Source organism: Dama dama, chromosome 17 (genome assembly GCF_033118175.1).
Source record: "Dama dama isolate Ldn47 chromosome 17, ASM3311817v1, whole genome shotgun sequence".
Lineage (NCBI taxonomy): Eukaryota > Metazoa > Chordata > Mammalia > Artiodactyla > Cervidae > Dama > Dama dama.
Window position 1 is genome coordinate 30,200,991 of NC_083697.1, and position 23,386 is coordinate 30,224,376.

At 36.1% G+C, this 23,386-nt stretch overlaps 1 protein-coding gene across 2 annotated transcripts in view; it reads left to right on the forward strand.

Annotated features, from left to right (window-relative positions):
• The window catches only part of PPP3CA (protein phosphatase 3 catalytic subunit alpha), a 311,810-nt gene that overhangs the window by 275,980 nt on the left and 12,444 nt on the right, over positions 1-23,386 (forward strand). For both annotated transcript variants that reach the window (XM_061164328.1, XM_061164330.1), the window contains 2 exons: positions 4,571-4,696; positions 7,351-7,425. In XM_061164328.1, the coding sequence (XP_061020311.1) occupies positions 4,571-4,696; positions 7,351-7,425 (201 nt within the window). The remainder of the gene's footprint in view (positions 1-4,570; positions 4,697-7,350; positions 7,426-23,386) is intronic.

Here is a 23,386-nt window from a genome sequence, read left to right on the forward strand (position 1 = left end):
GAGGTGGAAGATGAAACGTTAACTGTGAAGTTTGTGACTGGATATTTGGGACTGTTCTGGTTTAATTTTTTTTCTATATTTTTGTGATATATATATATTATGCAAAAAAATCAAAATTCATGCATGAGTATTTTATATGGCTGAAGAAGAGAATACATATTGCTGCATTTGCATTTTTAAATGAAGGCTAATTTTTTAAAATATATTGAAAATTAAGGGAAAAGGTTCTATTAAGCGCTTTTAGAATTACTGAGAACATTCATCAATCTTTGCATTAATGATGAGATCTTCGTTCCAGAAGTCTGTTAACATTATTCAGATCTGGAAGAGGTTGTGTAAATTATCTGGATAAACCCAAGTAGTAAAAAGTGAGGTAGCTGAGACGCAGAGACGTTAAGTGTTCTTGGGTCTTGTGAGTAATTCAAGACAGCATTCATCTTTCAGTCTGGGCACCTGGGCTTCCAGTCCAGTGCTCCCTTTTTTAAAAAAGGAATAAACGTGGAAGGAGAATCTGTGTCCAACACTTGGTAGACCTGGAATGATTTATGCAGTTAGAGTCAGAATATTGTGGAATACTGAAAAGATGAGGGACTTCAGATTCAAAACCAAACTGAGGTTTGCTGCTTCTTATGTGTGACCTTGGACAAATAACCTCTCTGCTTATTTTGAAAATGTAAATAAGAGCCACTTTTTTGAGAGATATTGTGAAGGTATTTGATTATTAAGCACCAAATATAGTGCCTGGTATAGAGCAGATGGGCTTCCCAGGTGGCACTAGTGGTAAAGAACCCACCAGCCAATGCAGGAGACATAAGAGACACGGGTTCAATCCCTGGGTCAGGAAGATCCCCTGGAGGAGGGCATGGCAACCCACTCCAGCATTCTTGCCTGGAGAATCCCATGGACAGTGGAGCCTAGTGGGCTACAGTCCATGGGGTCACAGCGAGTCAGACAAGACTGAAATGACCAAGCCCGCACACAGGAGCACATAGAGCAGATGCTTAGAAAATGTAGCCGCTATTAAATGGTATTACTTCTGTTGCTAATAAACAAAAATAAAATCTGTAAACAGTAGCTACATTATCAGTAGACACGCAGATAAATTGTGTGAGCCAGTGTCAAGTGAATAAATGCTTTGTCTCACCAGTGACAAAACAGAACTTCTGCTTTATCTATTGGACAAGCTTTATCCACACTAGTGAATGTGCATCCTATTTCATTTTTCTCAAACATGTCTTTTGGCAAAAAGCTAAAACATCTTTAATTATGAACATCATATTCAAAGTTAAATTAGTATAATAGCTCGGACTGGAATTCAAATATTGATCAGTTAGGAGAGATAGAAGGATGTTAGAAAGAGGATGGGTTTGGTGTCAGTAAAAGCTGAGTTTGAATTGGGAGTGAAATCTTCTAGTTCCTTGTTGCATGATCCTGAGAAAGTTATTTTACTTCTCAACCTCAGATCCTTAGTCTATAGCATGAGGACAGTCACATCATTTCTCAGATTTGTAATAAAGACTAAATGACGTATTATCGAAAGCCTCCCTTTTCTCCTGGGTACTCTCAGTGATAACACTTATTTATTTATTCCTGCTGCACCACCCTAAACTAATACAAAGTGGGGAAAACTTGGAGAAGAAATTACTCTTCAAAAAGACAACTCATAACCTTAAAAGATTCTTTTGAAGACAGGAGGATCCATTCCTGCTAAGAATATGCAGTATTTAAAAATAGTATAAATACCATTTCCATGAAGCTGGTGCTCAGAGACCAGGCAGCTAAGCTGAAAGGACTTCATCTTTCTCATCTAGCAAAGGCGATGTTGTCATTTGCCATGATTTTTTCATTTTGCATGTTTTTAATACTGTGTGGTTGTATCCTTAGGCCAAATGACATATCGAATCAATGATAGGATAATGCAAAGAAGAATGGGTTTACAGGAGCGTAAGGAGGATTCAGTATTCTATAGGAAGACAGTAATTCAGTGTTGATTTTACCATCTGTAATTCTTGTCCCCAAACCATCTGTGATTCTGTTCTCTGGAATTGGGTTGGTCAGCCTAAAATATGATTCAAAGAAAAAACCTCACTGTTATCAAGTATGATTTTTGTTAATGGCAAGCTGCTGAAAACATCCACTTATTGTTCAGCTGCAGTATGATGTATGTAATGTGCAAATCACAGAAAACTATATATTCTTCCCATACTCTGCACTGATCATCCCCACCAAGATTGTATTAGTTTTGAGCCACACTTTAACAGTCGCATTGCTGATGTGACAAGCATCCAGAATAGGATGTGCAGGTTGAGGGAAAGGCTTTAGAAGCTGTCTCCTCTGAGGAAAGGTCAAAGGGATTAGGAGGAATTTTCTTGAAAAAGATTATGGGGGAAATATCAAGATATGTCCTTAGCTTTTGAGCATTTATGCTAAGAAGATGGTATGTGAAACGTTGTTGCTCATTCACTGAGTCACGTCTGGCCCTTTGTGACTCCACGGACTGCAGCACGCCAGGCTCCTCTGTCGTCCACTATCTCCCAGAGCTTGTTTTAGATTCATGTCATTGAGTTGGTGATGCTATCTAACCATCTCATTCTCTGCTGCCTCCTTCTCCTGTTGCCCTCAATCTTTCCCAGCATCAGGGTCTTTTCCAGTGAACAGGCTTTTTGCATCAGGTGGCCAAAATACTGGAGCTTCAGCTTCAGCATCAGTCCTTCCAATGAATATTCAGGATTGTTTCCTTTAGGATTGACTGGTTTGATCTCCTTGCAGTCCAACGGACTCTCAAGAGTCTTCTCCAGTAACACAATTCAAAATTATCGATTCTTCAGCACTCAAACATAAATACTATTAAGTCTGCTGAAGGGTACTTTTCCTTACAGACATAGAGAGACATTGGGCATATTCATATATACATAGAATACCTGTATTTAAATTAAATAATAAATGCAAATAGAGCTATAAATCAAGGGCTTTGGGAATTCAGAGGAAAGACACTCATCAGAAGAAATCAGAAAAGATTTCAAAGAGGGGATAGTGTTTGAGCTGGGCACCAAGGTATGGGAAGAATTTGGAAATTCAGAGGTTCTGAGAAAACATTCGAAGTGAAAGAAAAATGTGGAGCTATGAAAGCAATGTTATGTTAAAGACATCATCAAGTAAGAAGAAAAGATGTTAGTGCAGACATTGATGCAAAAGCTCAAACCTAGTAAACTTCCAGTAATTTTTTTTAAAAAAGAGATTTTTAAGTCCTATGTTTATGCATAGGAATCACATGCTGTAACTAATCTTTCACATATAAAGTCAGCCTAAAAATTTTTAAGTAGTGAAATGATTAATTTTTCTATATTTTAAACCCCCAGACAAAGCCATGAAAAACTCATTTGACATCAACTAGGATCTGTTCAGTAATTTCCGCTAAGATAATGCTAATCATGGGCTTCCTAGGTGGCTCTACGGTAAACAATCTGCCTGCGATGCAGGAGCTGCAGGATAAGCTGGTTCGAATCCTGGGTCAGGAAGATCCCTTGGAGGAGGGAATGGCAACCCCCTCCAGAATTCATGCCTAGAGAATCCCATGGACAGAGAAGCCTAGCAGGCTACAGTCCATAGCATTGCAAAGATTTGGACACAACTAAAGTGACTTAGCAGGCACACACAAATGCTAATCATGCCATCATAGAAAGTCTGTAATATGAGAGTTTAGTTCTTAATGTTTAAAGAAACAGAAGTGTACTTGTTCTGTATTTTTTCAGCAGGGAGAACTAAAATCAGTAAGTAGTAAAGCTTTTGCTTCATTGAAAGTATTCATGGAGACCTGCTCCCTCTGTGTCCCGATTGCTATAGATGAAGTTCTGAATGAACCTGGTTAGAAGGGAGATCAGCTATGCTCTTAGCATCTCTTCAGCCATAACATTCCATATGAGTATCAATCCAGCCCACAGACACCAGACAAACCACAGTAAAGCAAGCAGATTTATTTTCCTATTCTTTGTGGATGGTGCATCCTTTTCAGAAGTCAAGGGAGGAGTCAGATACTAGCATATTATTTAAGGCAGAATTCAATCCAAACATTTTACTTTATAAAGTCAAGATCGCAGTCTAATTTAAACTGTTTGTACAACTATTGTGAGTTCTACTGGGGAAAAGAAAGTGTGGTTTAAAAGCAGTAGTAATATATTCTGTTCAGATATTTGAGATTATTAAATTATTTTGCACTAACTTACCTATGCCACTTTTGTTTGTCTCATCAAATATTAAATGAGACTAAAATATTCTTGGCTGCAAGAAAGCTTGATCCAATTCCTGGTGTTTGATTAACTATTTTTTTATATATATTTGCCAAATTACAATGAATTTTCATATATGGCATTTATATATTTTGCAGTTACATATCACACTGAGTGAAGATTAAATCCATAACTAGTATAAACATTCATGACAGATGAAGCCATTTGCCTTGATATTTTGGAGCTTAAGTCAATTAGTTGAATTTTCTTGATCAACTCAAGCCATGTGTAGAAGCAGAAATATATGCTTGTGAATCTAATTTCCTTCTTTTTGTTTTTTTCAGCTGCAGTATTGAAGTATGAGAACAATGTCATGAATATCAGGCAATTCAACTGTTCTCCTCATCCATATTGGCTTCCCAATTTCATGGATGTTTTCACCTGGTCCCTGCCTTTTGTTGGGGAAAAAGGTATGTTGTGGAATCCTGGGATGTTCTTTTTCTTTAGCTATATTTAAAAAATTTTTTTACAATGTTGCATTGGTTTCTGTTACATTGGTTTCTGATGAATGCAGATCAGCTGTCATTATACATACGTCCCCTCCTTTCCTAGCCTCCCTCCTCTCCCCTCATCCCATCTCTCCAGGTCATCACAGGGCACTGGACTGGGCTCTCTCTGCTACTCAGCAACTTCTCACCAGCTCTCCGTCTTACACCTGGTAGTATATGTATGTTGATGTTACATAAAATGATATGAGAAGGAAGGAGAACACTTGTGGCTCTTTTACCATGAAAGATTCAAAAAGAGAAGCCCTTTGGTCTAACCAGTAAAACTCACAAGCTGCACCACAGGAGCAATGATTTGAAAGTGTGTCATTGTACATGTTATTAACATGTAATGGATGGAATTAAGGGGGAAATAAAAGAAATGAAAACTATTAGGATAATTTACATAATCTTATTAGCATAATCCAACTTTAAAAAAGTAACAGATTCGTAGTTTTGACTGGCTTCAAGCTATAATGGCTACCTTCTCTTCTTACCCCTTTGTATTATAATTCAAAAGTTCTATTTTATTTTACAAACTACCAGTCAAATTAAAAGGTTGAGATAACCATGCTTTCCTACATTTCTGATGTTAATAATAGTCATTGTATGAAAGTGATTAATGTCTACAATATTTTGAAACACAGCATGTACAATAACAAAAAAAATAAAATTCATCATGATGATGGCTTGCCAGTAAAGAATCCACCTGCAGTGTAGGAGACACCGGAGACATGGGTTGGATCCCTGGGTTTTGAAGATCCCCTGGAGGAGGGAATGGTGACCCACTCCAGTGTTCTTGTCTGAAAAATCCTATGGACAGAGGAGCCTGCCACCATAGGTGGCAAAGAGTTGGATGCAGCTGAGCAACTGAGTGATGATAAATATTGTGACCATTAGATAAGAAAGATTTATATTTTAAAAGTTGTTTATTAGCATGCTGCAGTTTTTCAGAAGAATTGGTCTTTTCTTTCTTTCCTTCATTCTCACTTTATTTTTTTTTTATATTTTGATCTAAACCACAACAAAAACTTTGAGGAAAAGCCTGCACCCACTGAACTTGAGTTTTCCATTCAGGAGGCATGATGGTGATAGTCTGGATCATTCCTCAAGCAAAGTTGTGAGCATCACAGAGAAAGGGAATAGGCATTGTAATAAACATAAGAGCTTGCACTTGTTTTAGAAAAATAATGTCCTATGGGGGGATTTTAGAGAAAAGCTGTGCATTTTTCTGAAATATTTATGTATTTCTATTCATACATATAGGTAATATATTAATATTAATATGTATCATATTCATTTTCCTACAATCCTTGTTTTTACCTTTAAATGTCCTTTAATGATTAAACCCAAGAAGTTATGCATTGTCATCAAAGAAGTCTTCCCCTTCAACACCAAAACAAATCAAAAGTAAATTTTAAGAGTCAGTAAATTTTAATTTTAATAGATAAATGTTCCCAGTACTACTCCATGTCACCACTTCCTTGCACCCATCAGATCACAGCATGGACAGAAAAGCACTGAGAATCCTGACAACCACCCTTGAACACCCTTCATGTGGGTTGTTTCCATTAATTATTCAGGTTTTTTGAACATCTGTTACAAAAAAATATATTAATATATATGTGTACATAACTTACTTTTGATAATGAAACTGGAGCTCTGGGTTAATGTTGGCCCCACTGAAGTTTCACTCTTTAACATATATCTTTAATGCTAGAAGAAATTGATTTTAAAAATGAACTCTTGAAGAAATACTGGACAAGCTTCTTTTCATACTCATAATAGAACCCAACCTAACTTTTAAAAATGTTCAACGCAAATAACATGTAACTTAGTATAAAGTGTTGCAGGACTAATTTCTGTGTATAATGCTTTTATACAACCCTCTTTTAATCTATTTACTCAAGTAAATTTCTTACCAGACTTACCTAAGCTTCATTTGTAAAACCTTTTTGAAAATGAAGTTTAATGCTATATATATATCTCAACACACTAATTTTTAAATTGATATTCTCAAAGCTATCTCAAATATATTAGTTCATCAATTATCAGTTTTTCTTAAACACAAACCACATTTCTATCACTAAACTGAGTTCTCTAGGGGACTAAAAAAATTTAAACAGAGATCCAGCCAGACACGACTGAAGTGACTTAGCAGCAGCAGCAGCATTCACTTGGTCCCTATGAACCTAATGTTTGTAATCTTGTCTAAATCTAACAGCATCACTGTACAAAATAAATAAAAATTAGAAGGCATTTTCTCCTTCATAGATGTATACTATATTCACATCCACAGTTTTCTTTTGTCCACTGTCTATTGACTGATTCCTGGTCAGTGTTTCCATTAGATTTCGTAGCATGAGCTGATAATTTTAATAATATAAAGTCTGCATAGAAACACAAGGCCTGATATCTTTTATGATCTGAATTTTATAAAAACTGCTATGCAGGAAATTCCATCTTCAATATAGGTTAGGATGTTACTGCCCAGCCTGCTCATTAACAATGCCAGAGTAAAATTAACATTACAGTAGATTTTTTAGACTGTTTTTTCTTTCTTTCCTTCGTCTCCTCAGTGACTGAGATGCTGGTAAACGTCCTCAACATCTGCTCAGACGATGAACTAGGATCAGAAGAAGATGGATTTGATGGTAAGAGCCTTGAGCCTTTGTGCTAATTCAGCTTGCTAGGTAGTTACTTGGCATCTTACAGGTAACCCTAAGAATAAATTTCTAAGATTTAGATTATGTGTGAATAATATACTGTTGAGGATGAACAATGTTAACGATATTTTATAGTTGCTTTGAAGAAATATAAGAAACAAAATCCATGAATTTTCCCATCACCTTGAAAACACAGTTGAAGCAGTAAAGTACTTTATAACCATGTTTCAGTAGCTCACATTGCTAAGTCACTTTTTTGGCTCTTTTAGTGAAGTTGTCCCTGTCAGTTATTCAAATTTTGATGTCTATGATAAAAGATAACTTACACATTGACATGTTGATATTTATGTTAACTTAATATCTTTTCATATCTGTAATAATTAAGTTATTAGGTTTTTTATTATTGTTTTTTTTTAAATACTATTTGGTATTCAGTTACCTTTAGAGAGTACACTTTCTATAAAAGACAAAGATTCCTGATGTGGATAGAGAGAAAAATTACTCTGACTCTTACAAAAGGGCCCTAAAAGGGATGGTAATGTACAAAAATGTAGTTGGAAGAGGAAAGTGCTAGAGCAAAGTTCACTTCCATAAATGTCTAATATGTGCCTACTCTGCACAGGACACTCAGGATTCCAAAATGCATTAAAGACCTAAGAGGAAGTTGCGGTCTGATTAGAAAGACTGATGTGTAAACATAAAATATCAATAAAATAAGACATTATCAAATAAAAGGGGATGGTGGCTATGGAAACCAGATATTGTGACAAGTTTAAATTGATATAATTTTTTACCTTTTGGAACTGTACATGTATAAAATGAAGCAAGAATGTAGCCTTTTCTGAAAGTTACTGTCTGAACAGCATGGTTTAATATTTATTTGAGCTTAATACAAGTCACATCTATAAATGCAGAATACCTAACTCTTTAGGCAAAAGTAAAATAAAAGTGTCCATTCACTCACATACATACAATCTATATACTCAGGTAAATTTAAAGTGTACAATTATTTCTACCATCTCAAGGTTTTTCTCCTTTCTGTAACTTCTCTTGTCTTCATTACTTGTCTCCATGTTACTACTCTTTAGTCATATATCACATTGCGAGGGAATGTACAATATAGGGAAGAAAAGAATTTTTCAAACTTTTACTAGGTTAGAATGAGCTAAAAAAATAGTTTGTAAAAACTTTAAGTAAGCATATTGATATATTTTAAAATATTCAGAAAACCAGTGGATGTTCTGTGCTTTATCCAGATTCTAGCTGTTTCATATGTTAAAGCCACAGTTTGCCATTGTTAACTTTTCCAGGTATAGTTAGTTGGTTATATACCATATATAACTATCTATATATAGTCAGATAATTATAATACCATCTAAGAGATATTAAATCTTCCTAATGGAAGGTTAGAAAGATATTCTTTTTCCCTCAAGAAAGAATACTAACCTGATGGAATCTAAATCTTAAAAGTCAACAAGCATATTGTAATAGATGCCTTTCACTATGTTTCTGTTACTCCTCAAAAAGGAAGATCAAGTAGCATTTATACAGAAGTGTTCCTCCGTTAACAAGTCTCTGCTTTAGCAAGGTTTATTGACCAATAATTATTAAATAGATAGCACATGGTACGAAATAAGTAGCCCTGCATATGATTGTAATTATATGTTAATTCACTCATTCAGTAAATATATATTGAGCACCTACTATGTGCTGCCAGACCCTAAAGCCAAAAGTACCTGCACATTTCAACAGTGCTGCTATTTCCTGCACAGTTGAGAATCACCAAGACTGCCTCAGTCTTTACTTCACTTTAGTGAGTTCCTTCACCCTCTTGCTCAGTCACTTACATGAAAGGATGCATTTTGGAACTTCCTCTGCTTTAAAATAATTCGTTCTAATCAATGTGCTGTGCTCATCGGCAGTTGCTTTTAAACCTGTTCATGCCAATGATAGAAGGGCATGTCCTTTTCAGGGCACTTGGAAGAATTCTTTTCTTCCTAAGCAGACCAGTGAACTCTTAATACCATGTTTGAATCTTTGGTCATTTCTGCAGAGAAACAGCTCTGACTTCTAAATGGGATTTTTTTTTAGCTCATATCTCATAAATTTGCCATCTAAGGAAGAAAAAGGAAAACAGAAGTAAAGTTTTAATTAAGAATGTGTTTAACTTAGGGTAGTATACATTTCAGAGTAAATCATCAGAAATGTCCTTTAGTGCTTTATTTAACAGGACACAGAAATTATGGATTTCCTCAAAGCTACTCAGAGAACAACTTGAGAATCTTCCCAGAACTATTTAACTCTTTTGGGGACAATAGTTTAGTGAGAACATATCTTTGTGGTTTTTTCCTTTTTTTTTCTCTTTTTTGTATGATGTTATTTTCAACCTGAGGATCAAGGTTGCATTCTCCCACCCTGCTCCTCCTTTCGGCAGCCTGCAGTGTCTGTCTTTCTCTGGGGCTGGCCCGATGCTCTATCAGGCTTCTTTCTGCACTTGTGGTTGGATCCAGAGGTGAAAGCAGGAATCAGAAGACATCAAAGGACTTAATTAAAGCTCTTCCTTAACTGGCTGCTTATTCTAAAGCAAAAGCATCTCTTGATGAGTCTTTATCAAACCTTTCTCAATATTTTGCTTAATATCCAACATCAGCTATAAAATCCAGGGTAGTAATGGTGTCTTCCCCTGGTGGCTCAGTGGTAATGAGCCTGCCTGTTGCAACGCAGAAGAGCAGGTTTGATTTCTGGGTCGGGAAGGTCCCCTGGAGAAGAAAAAGGCAACCCACTTCAGTATTCTTGTCTGGGAAACCCATGGACAGAGGAGCCTGGCGGGCTACAGCCCGTGGAGTTTCAGAGTAGACATGACCTCGTGACTAAGCAACAGCAATGGTGCCTTTGCAGGCCATGCCTCTCAGAGCACCTTATCAAGGGGACCTGTTAGTGTTTATAAAGTCTGTCACAGATAGGAATTCTCCTCACGTCCTTGCAGAGTGCTAGGTGTGGGATTCATTTTGCTTCTTTTCCTTTGGGTTTTGTCAGCTCTCCTCTACCACTTGACAATGAAGGTGGCCACAGCTAACGCTTAGGTGTTAGGCATCATTCCATGTGGTTTATCTGTATTAACTCTTACCCTTTTGGCAAACAGAAACTTATAATTAACTATGATTTATTTTATGGAAATTTCCTAGGTGATTTATATTGTCCCTCATCCTCAAGACAACTTTTTGATATAGGTGCTTTGATTATGCCCAGTTTTACAGAGCTCAGGGCAGTGAGGTTAAAACTTAAGGTCAAAGAGCTAGTGAACTAATGGAGCCTGGATTCATGCCAGCGTCTGCCTGTTTCTCAGACTCTTGAACTTTCCACAAGCTATGGCTATAGTGCTTGAATTTTTTTTTAACAGCATGATGAGTTTTTGTTTTTTTGCAAAACAACACTATTAGCAAAACATAATTTACTTTAGTTTGTTCTGTTAAATAGCCATAAAATAAAGAAATAGATTTTTTGCACAATCATTTGGCCATGAAAGTCAGAGCAAATAAAATAGTTTTGTTTTACTCCTTTAACCTTAATTCACTCCAAGAAGTTATGTGTTTGATAATGAGAAAAATTTTACTGCATATGAATAGACAAAAAAGTCTCCTGGCTTGCCTAGGCTTCTGCTGGGTAGAAATCATGTCATGAATTTCTACTCTTCAGCTTCTGCCTTACAAATAAAGGAATTTGATAGCCTGTCTAGAAAAAGATCACTGTTTTAAATTGGTCTGTGGTTCTTTTCTGTTGAAAATAAAATACAAAACTTCTGTTATCTTGTAAAGTTTTGAGGCAGTTTAATGCCAACTGAATGTCTTTTGAGGATCTGGTTTATATGTATTGGGGTCTTTGATTCCTGTTTCCACTTCTGATTTTGGATGATAAAAGGATAGTCTGGTTTTAATTTGGGTTTGTTATTCCCCAGTACATGTCAGAGAAGAATGGAATCCAAGTAGATGTATCTCATTTAGTAGTTAATTTTCATTAATGAAGAAGACTAATTTCAGAGCACAGATTAGTAAGTGATCCCAAAGTGTGTGGAGGGGTGGGGGGCGGGGGCAGAGAATCTGACAGAAATCAAGCAATCTCCATCACAAAGCTTTCTTTACTGTTCAGTATTATAATAAGGAAGTCTGGAACAGCATTAAAAGCCTAATGACACTTTCATGAGTTAGAAATATTTATTTGGAACTTTCTTTTTGTCTAAAATCTTAGACTCTGAGATCACTATCTTATATATATGTATATATACATATGTGTAAGCAAATTATGTTTGAGACTGTGATATGTGATAAGTCTGGCTAACAGGAGAGAACTCTGGAGGTAAAACTGAAACCCTGTAGAATAAGAAAGAAAAAATAATAAAAACTAATACATTTCAAGCCAAGTATAGTTTCAAGCTGCCCTGGAAAGACTTAGGATTAAATTAGAATTTATGTCTCTGCTTTCATCTAAAGGAGCAAACCACATGGTGGAACTCTTATCCTTTATCCACATTTTTGCCTTATCCTAATGTTAACCACAGGCAAGTCACCGAGTATGGAATCAGAGCAGTTTTTTTGCATGCCTCTACGAAACCATCTAAATTGTATACAAGAAAATTATCTTCCATCATCTGCTTTGAATTATTAGATAATTCTTCAAATCTAATATCACAGGTTCCAGAGTGTCTCCCCACTGCTTTCTGTCTAACTTTAAAAAATTATGCAGAACTTTTTAAAGTGCAAAGTTGGAAATTAGTAGGACTTATGTGCCATCTTATTGGTCCTGGAGGAATACCTCTTTAAGGACTCGGGTAAATCATTTTCTACCAAAGTTGTATTTGTTTGCCGTGATGAGTGTTTGAGATGAATGTCATCTTAAAAACTCCCTTCTGTTTTGTGTGTCTGGCAGCACATATACTGAGAGCCATTAGCTTAGAGCTCTTCCTGTGGCTGTAATCATTGTCATTTCTGAGCAACTCATTTCAGCATCTCACATTTCAGGTTCCCAATCTGGAAAAAAAAAAAAAAGTTATGTTCTATAATAATTGGCAGTTTAGGAGAGAAAGTATTACATTTAATATGAAAAAATTTCAAAGAAATGTTTAGACATACTATCAAACACGAGCTCTGAGGGCACAGTGGCCGTATGATTCTTGTTCTATCAACTCTTAGCATAACCTGCCATCATCTTAAAAGCTGTGTTTGAGAAAAAGCAAATACTTTTTCCAAGCTTGGAAAAATGCTTGGAGAAGGAACAAAGGATGAGTTGGGTTATAATTTAGAAACTGAATAAAGTATGTCAAGGTTGAGGTGACTAGATTGGAACAATGATAGTCTTAATAAAAGAAAGAGGGAGCTGTTCCAAAGAACTGGCCGAGGACTTACAACTATGGAATCAGTGGGCAAAGAAAACCAAAACAGGTTTGGATGGTTCAAACCTTGGTACCTAGGAGGATGAGAACAGTTATGGAAAAACTTCATCCATTTCAGGAGAAAGATGAGTTTAGTGTAGCAACCCCCAACCTTTTTGGCACCAGAAACCTGTTTCATGGAAGACAGTTTTTCCACGGGCCAGGGATGTGTGTGGTGGGGGGGTGAAAGGGGGGGTGGGAAGAGGACGATTTAAGGATGGTTTGAGTGCATTACATTTATTCTGCACTTTATTTCCATTATTATTATATCAGCTCCACCTCAGGTCATCAGGCATGAGATCCCGAAAGTTGGGGACCCCTGGTTTAGTGACAGACATGAGTTTGAGTAAAAGTGACATGGCTCTAGAAACATCCAAGCAGGATTTGGAAATGGAGCCCTGGAAATTGGGAATGAAATTGGAACAGTTGAGTGAGGCTTTGTGTTAAAATTTACAATTGAATCTACTCAGAGTCAAGTGAGCCTCCAGAGTTACTGATGTGGAAGGAAACATCAGAAAATTGAGGACTAGTCAGGAAAATTATCCCTTCTTTATGAAGCTGAAGAAAGACAAACAAATGAAATAGAGAAAAGAGTGATGAGGGAAAGACAATGAGAACCAGGATTGTGGAGCAGTTCAAGCAGCAGCTGTTTAAAAATATTTGCACCAAATGCATAAAAATTACTATGAGATATAAATCTTACCAGAAAACCAGAAAATGAAATATTAGGGTGTCATTTTGTCAGATCAAGGTTATTGGAAAGAGGCAGATAGCAAAATTTGTTTAATATTTATAATAGCTAAAAAAGAAAATTGAAATTATTTTTTAAAAGGTCAAATACTAAAATAAAACTCAAAGCACCTCAACTTTTATATCATGGTATATTTCTGTTTTGTTTTCTATATTATTTTTAAATTTCTGCATAAAATATTCATAGAATACCTTTTTCTATTATTCAGTGGTAAATAAAAACATGGTCTCTGCCTTCATTGAGCTGAGAGTATAGTACAATAAGAAACCAATTTTAAATAGGTTGCTTTCACAGAGGATTTAGACGATTGGAGGAAGGAGTGTAAATTGGGATAAAATACTTGATAGTTGAAGGAGGAAACACAAGGACATCTTTCTTGTTCTCTTCTACTTCTGACAAAGAAAAGAAAAACACTTTGTGTATTTTACTGTTTTAAGAAATATGACTATGTGAGAAAGCCATGTAATTTTTCCAAAAAATTACATGTCAAAAATGGATATCAGTTTATCAGTTTTAAGTTCTTGTATCTTTTTAAAAATAACTGAATTTGCATTATGTAATTGGAGAAAGGAAAGGAAGAAATCTATAAAAAGAAAGACTAGTCAATATTTTATAAAAGTCTTTGTAGTTGCTTGTCATACTTTTGTTAATTACTTTCCAGTTTATTCCTAATTTTTTAAAATTAATATGCTAAGTCATTTTGGTCACTATAAATGTATCCTTTGTTCATCATGATTATGCTAAAAAAAGGAAACAAATTTTATATCCAGTATATTATTAAAACTGAAATATGTCTAAAAATGTACATTTACTAGATACTAGGGTATAAATTCCCATCTGTATATAGGGCTATTAATATTTGGGGCATGTACTACCAAACAAAATGCCTGCGTAGCCATCATATTGTAGTCAGTATCATCAAGTCTGACTTATATGTGATTACAATAATGAAAATCTTTTTAAGTTGCCAACTTACGTGATACAATAGCACAGATATTAAAGGTACTTTTTTGTCTTCTTAGTACTACATGATTTTGCACAAATGAGTTTATTAGTTGGCATAATTTTCACGTTACAGAAAAGTGCAGACTTTGTGGAATGAACTAAATGTTATATACAGCTATCTTCCCATTAATGAGTACATGTGTTAGTTGCTCAATCATGTCCAACTCTTTGCAACCCCATAGACTGTATATAGCTTGCCAGGCTCCTCTATCCATGGGATTCTGTGGCAAGAATACTGGAGTGGGTTGCCATTTCCTTCTCCAGGGGATCTTCCCGACCCAGGGATTGAACCTGGGTCTCCCACATTGCAGGCAGACGCTTTAACCTCTGAGCCACCAGGGAAGCACCATTTTCTTTGTACTAAAGCATTTTGTGGGTCCAGCTTCTTAATCTGAAGATTGCACTTAGAATAATTACTAATTGATTGAACAATGGCAGAGTTGTTATAAGGCCAAGGTTTGTAAAACATTCTCTTTATAGTTGTTTGATCTCAGGTGGCATGTTTAAAGGCTATATGAAAAGGTTTAATAAGTGCTCAGAAAAATCTAAAGTTTAAAAATATTTTTCTATCAGGGTAGCCTATTTTTGCTCTCCTAAAAATCCATTTTCCCCCCTTCATCTTTACTCTTAGCTTATGAGAAGCTATGACATTTCATCCAGTTTTTCTCAGAATTTTTAAAGAACAGAAATCTTGATTTTATTTGATCACCCATCTTTGTGGAATGGTCTTTTTTTTTTTTTTTTTTTTTGACTCAAAACAAAGCCATTAGCATCCTGGCTTCTCCTATTCTTCCCTAGTGAACTGACATCATCTGCAGTCCATCCTGGTCCAACCAGGTCTAGCCTGGTTGGCACAAAACCCAACTGAGGCCCCCAACTAGGCAATTTGATATTAATGAAGATCACACAGTCAGCCTTTTAATTTACAGTGAGAAATGTAACTGTTAGAAGCACTGGACTATTCACCTCTGCACAAGCATTTGCTTCTTAATATAAAGAGAAACCATTTTTGAGTGTCATGTATCAAAGATCTGTGCCAAGTGCTTCAGCAGGTAGCATGGTACCTGGCACTCGTCTAAATGCATTCTTCCAGCATTTACTATGTATGCTCAATTAGGTCCTTAATAAATACGTTTTTCAACTATTATATCCCCATCTATATTCAGAATAATCCTTGATAGGTTAAACATCCAGGCATTGTGAGTGTTTCTTCTATAGACAATATATCTCCATTATTAGCTTGACACTTGTTATTTTATCTTATTTTGCCTTTATTTTCATTGTCAGTTTATAAAATTGATGCCTGTCTGTTATGATAAAGAATTCAATCCAAAATTGCACGTCACATGCTACTAGTTTCTACTTTGGTGAATATAAATAAACTGAAATGTCCTATGTAAGGCATAGGCTGAATATGTGAGAGTTTCTCAAAAAATCAACCAAGCTTCCTAATCTACTCTAAAGTCTAATTTTTACCCAAGTTATTTATGCTTATAGCCAATTTCTGCAGCTATACCAAGGAATCATTGAACAGATGGAACACAGTGTCTCAGAGAACAAAAGTCCGTGGAATCAAATTAACACTTGGAAATGAAAGTAGCTTTTAACTATGTATTTAAGATAACCAAATAATGATAGTTATTTGACATTTAGGAGCAGTCTGTACATTTTTAAGGCTTCCAATCCAAAGAATCCAGTTATGTTTTATGACAGAGAAATTAGAATAAATAGTCTAGGCTGTGCTAGCCTTTTTAAAAATCTACGACACAGGAGAGTCTTTTTATTTTAAAAAATATATATTTTCAAGGATCCTCTGGCACTTTCAAAATGACATGTAGGACAGACCAGCCCTAGGCCAAATATCACACCATTGTAGGGCCTATTACATGCTGAGATTTTAGTTGAGCTAAAAAGCATATGGAAGAAATTCAGAATATGTGGTTTGGAGTGGTTTGGAATGAGTACTCGTTATGTCCAAATTTTATCACCTATAGATAAGTAATATAGTATTGTTAGAATAAAAATTAGAAAGGTATTCCAAATATTTTAGGTTGTAGTCCTCAAAAAGATCAAAAGAGATTTTTTAATTTGTTATCTTGAAGTTGTTTTTCTCCAATAGAATAACCTACATAAACATACACACAGCTATTATGTGAGGGGTAACACCTCCAATCTCATTGAACTAGGTTTAACCAGCACTGACCCTAAATGGATCAGCAATACAGGATTCTCCAATTATGGCTGGTCATGGAGATCTTCCAACAGCTGTTGCCTCTAGAAATTCGGTGATATAATTCTTGATAGAGCAGTTATCTTCATGCCAGAGTATTTGGACTACTGGGATTACCCAAAGGGATTTCAAGATGAGTAAGGAAATCCATTTTTACATCTTCAGCCTACATGTGTCTTCATTCCTAAAGACAATCAGCCTGGGACCTCATCTGAGCTTGCATCAGATGCAAGGCTCACTGCAGTCTTTCCTTTCCCACCTCCTCATTCATTCTCAGTTGCTTTTCTCTTATTTTAACAGAAAAAGGTATGGGCCTCCCTAGATAGTCACTGTGAACACTGCCCAGAGTACTAAAACAAAGAGACAATGGAAAAACTCAGTGCCTAACAAGTCTCCTTAATCAAGACAGTGTAACTGCCCTTTCATCCATATCACTAAGGGATACATTCAGTCAAATTATGTTTCTATGTTTTTTTGAAATATTCATAAGCATTTATCATATACTTGTGCTACTGGGTATAGTTATGTACTACTAATAATCGTGATTTTGATTACAAAAGAAGTTGTAAGACTTAGGGCCTCGTTGTCTCAGGAAATTTTTAAAAATAAATTTAAAATTTTAAGCATATTTTTTGGAAGAAAAGTATAATGTGATAAAATAGTGTATATAATATACTAAAATCAGGAAAATTGAAATGGAAATGCAATTTCAAAGAAAAAAGGACCAACATAAGAATTTTTTTTCTTTGAAAGGATGATGATAGGATGAAATTGCTATGTTATTTATATACTACTGATTTTTTTAAAAAAATAGTATTGTCAGTTCATTTTAAAATGGCAATGTTTACAACATTATATATCCCACATAATTATTTAAACTTGGAAGGAAGAATAATATTCTTTGGGAGATAGTCTTTTGTAGAAGCATAAGTAAAAAAAGGTAAAGACTGCATCATTATAGCCAGTCCATCAGAGTGGACAGTTTCTCAGTGCTTATAATATTGCCCCTAATTCCCAGGACTCAAGTGCCTAGTGGTGTAGAAAAATGTAGTGAAGTGCTTGTCACGCTCACCACATCCGAGGGCAAAACTGAGTAAATGTTTAAGTAACTTCTGCACAGCATCGCTGTGTTGAATACAGAAGCTCAGGACTTGTTATTGTTAAACCTAGTCGGAGAAAGAGAAGACAAGAAAATAAGTTTTAGGCGCATGGTTTGACTCCAAGCCTTATGAGGGCCAATTCGGAAAAGAATTGTTCTCCCATAAAAGATGGTCTATATGTTTATGATTTCATCATCATTTGTCAAGAGCTATGAAGACGAATTATGCAAAGTTTTTAGAGGCTTCTGAAGACATATTCTGTCTTTGCATGGTATCATATTTCTAAATTGCTGATTTTGGATGGAAACCTTTTGTCTTAAATGTAGCACAACAAAAGATGTTATTATCTCAGCACCTTAGGCTTTGTTCCATCAAACCTTTATTTAAATTCAGTAATTGCCCTATGTGTCAAAAAATAAAATCTGGAGACATGTCTAAACTCCTCTTAAAAGTAATGAATCATAATAAAATTTTACTTTCCAGTGACATAGGTTTCTTACAGAGAGGGACTTCATTATCCTTTAACAAATTTGAAAAAGTGAATTTTCTACATTATTTTCTCATTTTGAATTAAAAGATTTAAGATATTTGAAGCCTATCAGCAAGAATATAGTTCTTAAATATATCATTCTTCTGAAAAAGTGTGAGATGTTAATATAGATACACTCCTTTTAATATAATATATTGCATTTAAAGACATGTGCTGTAGATAACACTTGTTAAAAGTCCTTTAAAGAAAGAAGCCTAAATAATAAAACATTTGAGGACAGTGTAAAAATGAAGTGGAATTGTCCCAGTACTTTCTCCATTAAATATTAAGCACTCAGTTTTTTGAAAACAGCTTTTTTACCTTCTAATAATGTGAAAATATTCCTATTTTATAAGATATTTAAGTGTAAAATTTTATGTAGCTCATCATTTTCACTTCTTACAGTTTCAAAAAGGTATCAGAAGCAATTAGATTCTGTTGAATTGGGCTTATACAACAAAATCTTACCAGTCCAGATTCCCCCTGGAGCTGGTTGAAGAGCAGGGGTGGAGGTCACTGCACTGAGGACTTTTCTCCCTGACCTCCTTTGTCGAGCTCGTGCATCCTTCATGTAACATGAAGAAAGGGAGGGATGGAGAGACTCCTGTTCTTAAAACTTCTATCTCCCTTTTCTCTCAAAAGCAAGCTTCTTCCAGATAAAATGGTGTGTTGTTATTTTTTTTCACATTTTATTATGAAATGTTTCAGATATAAAGGAATATTGAGAGAATTATATAGTCCTGTCCCCATCACTTACTTTTTACAATTAACATTTGAGTATATTTGCTTTGTCACATCTCTATCTCTCTATCCAGCCATCAGTCTATCTTTTCCTTTCTTTCTTTCTTTCTTTCTTCGGAAAAGGGGTGGGTAAGTGCAAAGTATGTTCTCTATACCTCTATGATGAGTATGAAAAGTGAAATGAAAGTGTTTGTTGCTTAGTCATGTCCAACTCTTTGGAACACCTCGAACTGTAGCCCACCAGGCTCCTCGGTCCATGGATTTCTTCAGGCAAGAATACTAGAGTGGGTTGCCATTCCCTTCACCGGGGGATCTACCTGACCGAAGGACTGAACCCAGGTCTCCTGCATTGCAGCAGATTCTTTACCTTCTGAGCCACGGGGGCTTATATCTGAATGTTTTCTTTGTTCCTAGCACCATGCTAAAGCCTTTACAGTTTAGCCCCAGGCATGCCCCGCTGCTCTTCCCACCCTGCCCACACCCCAGTGTACCCAAACTCCATGCGTGCCAGACTTCTCACCCATCATCTGAATAGTACATGGATTCTTGCAGCTTCCACGCATTTGAAAACTCTCTTCCTTCTGTGAAGGCTTTTCCCTCCTCTTTAACTCTCACTCATCCTTCAGGATCCTTCAACTGTCCCCATTTGGGTGAACATTTTTCTCCTACTTTAACACCTACTTCCAGTGGTAAATGTTTAACAACCCGTCACTGCAGAAAGAAAATGGCCCTCATTTGTAGGACTTGCAGATTTTGTTGGTATAAATTCTCTTCCCTACTGCTGGTTTCAAGCTACCAACAGGAAGGTAGTTAGTGAACACGGAGTTTAAGCAGAGATGTGCTCAGCATGCTCTCTGCTGCTGGCAGCAGTGCTCCCCACTCCACGGCCTCTTCCTCTCTTACCCTTGTCACTGTGTGCTGTTGGTGATCGGGTGACCTCCTAAAGCAGAGACCATGCTTCACGCCTATTTCTGTTGCTAGCTGTTAGTTCATGGCAGCCTACAGAATAAAAAAGGATTCACAAGAACACTTAAAGAATAAATGATTTGGGTACTAAATTGTATTCTATAGAGTACCTTCCACACAATGCTGATTCAGTTAAAACTGAGGAATTACGGTAGTCACTCAATGGATGGATGGGAACAGTGAGCCGTAGGGAGCTAGGGCCTGTAATGTGTGGCCAGTAGCCCACGTGTTAGATGCTGTCTTTGCCCTGGCACTTGACCGCTCATCGCTGTGATGCTGCTGCAATTTTCCAGTTCCCTTCAGAGCCTGTCAGCATTCACTCAGCAGGCCATTTGGCATAGGTACCTTCCAAACTTCATGAGAAGTCAGCAGGGCCCTGAGTTAAGGTCAGAAAGGACACATGGGAAAAGCAGATCTTTAAAGGTTCCCTTGGTCTGTACATTAACCTTTGAAGAAAATGGAGTGTGCCAGAGTGCCTAGCTTTTGAAAATAGTAGCATAATACCCCAGGCATAAAAGAACATTAGAACTTAAAAGGTAAAGCAAGAGAGAGGCCCAAAAAAGAAGTGATAATTACTTGAATGGAAACACACAATGAAATTTTACTTAAAATTGCTCATTGTTTTTAACCTTATGAAAGATTGCCTCTCAATATTGGACTTTCAAGTTAAAATACATGATTATATTCTTCTCTGAAAATTTGCTAACAGTAGTTACCTATTAAAAATTGTTTAATGTATGGGCTTCTTGGGCTTCTGTGGTGGCTCAGATTGATAAAGAATCTGCCTGCAGTGCAGGAGACAGTGGTCCACTGGTTGAGACTCTGCGTTCTCAATGCAGGGAGCACAGGTTCAATCCCTGGCTGGGGAACTAAGATCCGGCATGCCATATGTTTAACGTAAAAAGTATTTTTTGTGCCCTTATTATTCAATATTCTGAATTTTAAGCTGAGCTACTGTGATACATTTCCACAACCTAAATAGAGTTAAGTTCCAAGAACATTAAACGTGACATTGTATTTGCATGTCACAGCTAGTAAAAGTCTGAAAAATGTGCATTTTTCCTTGACCTTACTATAGAATTATGGATTGTTGAGGGTTTGCAATGGAACCTAAGTATTTAAATAAGAGTTTTAATGAATAACAATACTAAATATGCAAGAACCTTTATATCTGAACTTAGTTCTATCCTGCTATTGTTCAGCTCCTCTAAGTTTGATTACATATTAATTCAGATATTTTATTTAAATATTTTACATTTTCACGGGTTGTAAATGTGTGGTATTTGTTTTGATTTTGATTATGTGGAAAATAGTGAGGGTAATTCCCCAGGATAAAGCTTTGAGATATTCACTTTTAAGGTCTCTTCTTACTGTTCTTTGCTTAAATTCACTGACTTTTTGAGTAAATACATTTGAATTTTATAAAAGATGTACTAAAACCTCTTACTTACCAGGGTTATTGAGAAATCTAAAGAGAGATAGCATTTCTTCATTAAGATGAATTGCTTATCATTACCATATGCTGTGAATTACTATTTGTTGGGAGCATAGCTATGAATGCATAAAGTAAGATACCTGCTCTGTACTCTCTATAGTACTCTCCAGTAAGTCACTAGGTCTGAAAAATAAGGAAATGCTAAACTGGCTCTGTCAGAATGTTCTTTTACATTTAAAATTCCACATTTATTTGAGAATTTTTCTGAGTTCTGGTTCATACTGAACTGAAAAGGACGGCTCTTTCAGGGATTTTTTTCCCTTTCTTACCTATTAGTTTCTTTGTTTTCATTGCTCTGGTTATGGTTTTTACAAGTCCTTTAATGAAAATTTTCTAAGAGATTAGCTTTCTTAGATATTTTTCACTTACTGGACTTTACTTTTTTCCCCTTCTCATTCCTCTTAAATATATCCAGTTACACTTCTAGACTACTCTTTGCTGCTTTTCTTGTTGTGCTTCTAAATATAGTCACCAGTTTTGGAGTCCTCCCACATGTTCCATTCCTTGTGTCTGTTGGATGGATTTTATGATCTGGCCATACTGTTTTTGGAGAGGGTCAGACTCTTTCCCCTTACTTAGCACATCATGACTTCTGACAGACTGGGTCAGTCAGACTGGGGAATATTAAGCGTAGAGTGGTAGTAACACACCAGTTAGTCAGACTGATGCAGGATTTAACTGAACAACTCAAAAAAATATGTGGGAAAACCACTATAAGGCGACTAATTGCTACCCCACATTTTTTCCCCCTTAACAAATGTCCTTTAGTAGTCTTAAATGTCCTTTAGTAGATCATAAATCATCTAAAATTCAAGCACAGAAACTTTAAACTTTCAAATGGTCTCTGGGACAGGTTTTATATAAAGAATCACAATTGCACATCATAGATAATAACTAAATATTATTAGAAACTCAGAATAAACTTTGAGGGAGGGCCAGAAAAGTTTTAGGCACACTCCATTTTCTCCTCCAAAATTTTGACCAATAGACTTAATCAACAGAACCAATTATAAATGAGAATCCATCTTTCCACTTGGTTATCAGAAAGACAGGATTGTAACTTAGTATTGCAAGCTATTCTGCCTGCAAATGAGTAAAATAAGTTTAAGTCCATATGAGAGAAAGCCATAAGTTCTGGTTTGAGAGATCAGTATTTTTTAACACCAAATAAAATCCCATTACCTGGATGAACCACAGTAGGTTCACCTACTGAAGGATATCTTACTTGCTTCCATTTTGGCATTATGAACAAAATTAGTATAGACATCTGTGTACAGGAGTTTGTGTGGATGTAAGTTATCAGCTCTCTTGGAAAAATACCAAGGAGCAAGAGACAGAACAAGCCTGTGTGCATTTCAAGATCCTGCTAGCATCACTTTTACTAATGTTGCTTTACCCAAAGCAAGACACGGCCACACCCAGATTGGGAGTGGGGAAGTGATGGGGAAAAATAGATGCAAACCAGTTAGATGTGTTGGGGGGATACCTTCTCTGGTGTCATTGTCACTAGAGAAAAAGAAATAGACAAAAATAGGGGCTGGGTGAGGGCTTTTAGGTCAGAGAAAAGAGGAAACCAGCTCCCAGGTCCACAGCTTCTAAGGAGTATCCTCAGAAGGGTATGCATTAGCCTCACATCTGACAAATTAACCCACCCAGAAGAAAAAAGTGACCCATTATATTTTCACTTCCTTGGGATGTATAGAAAAC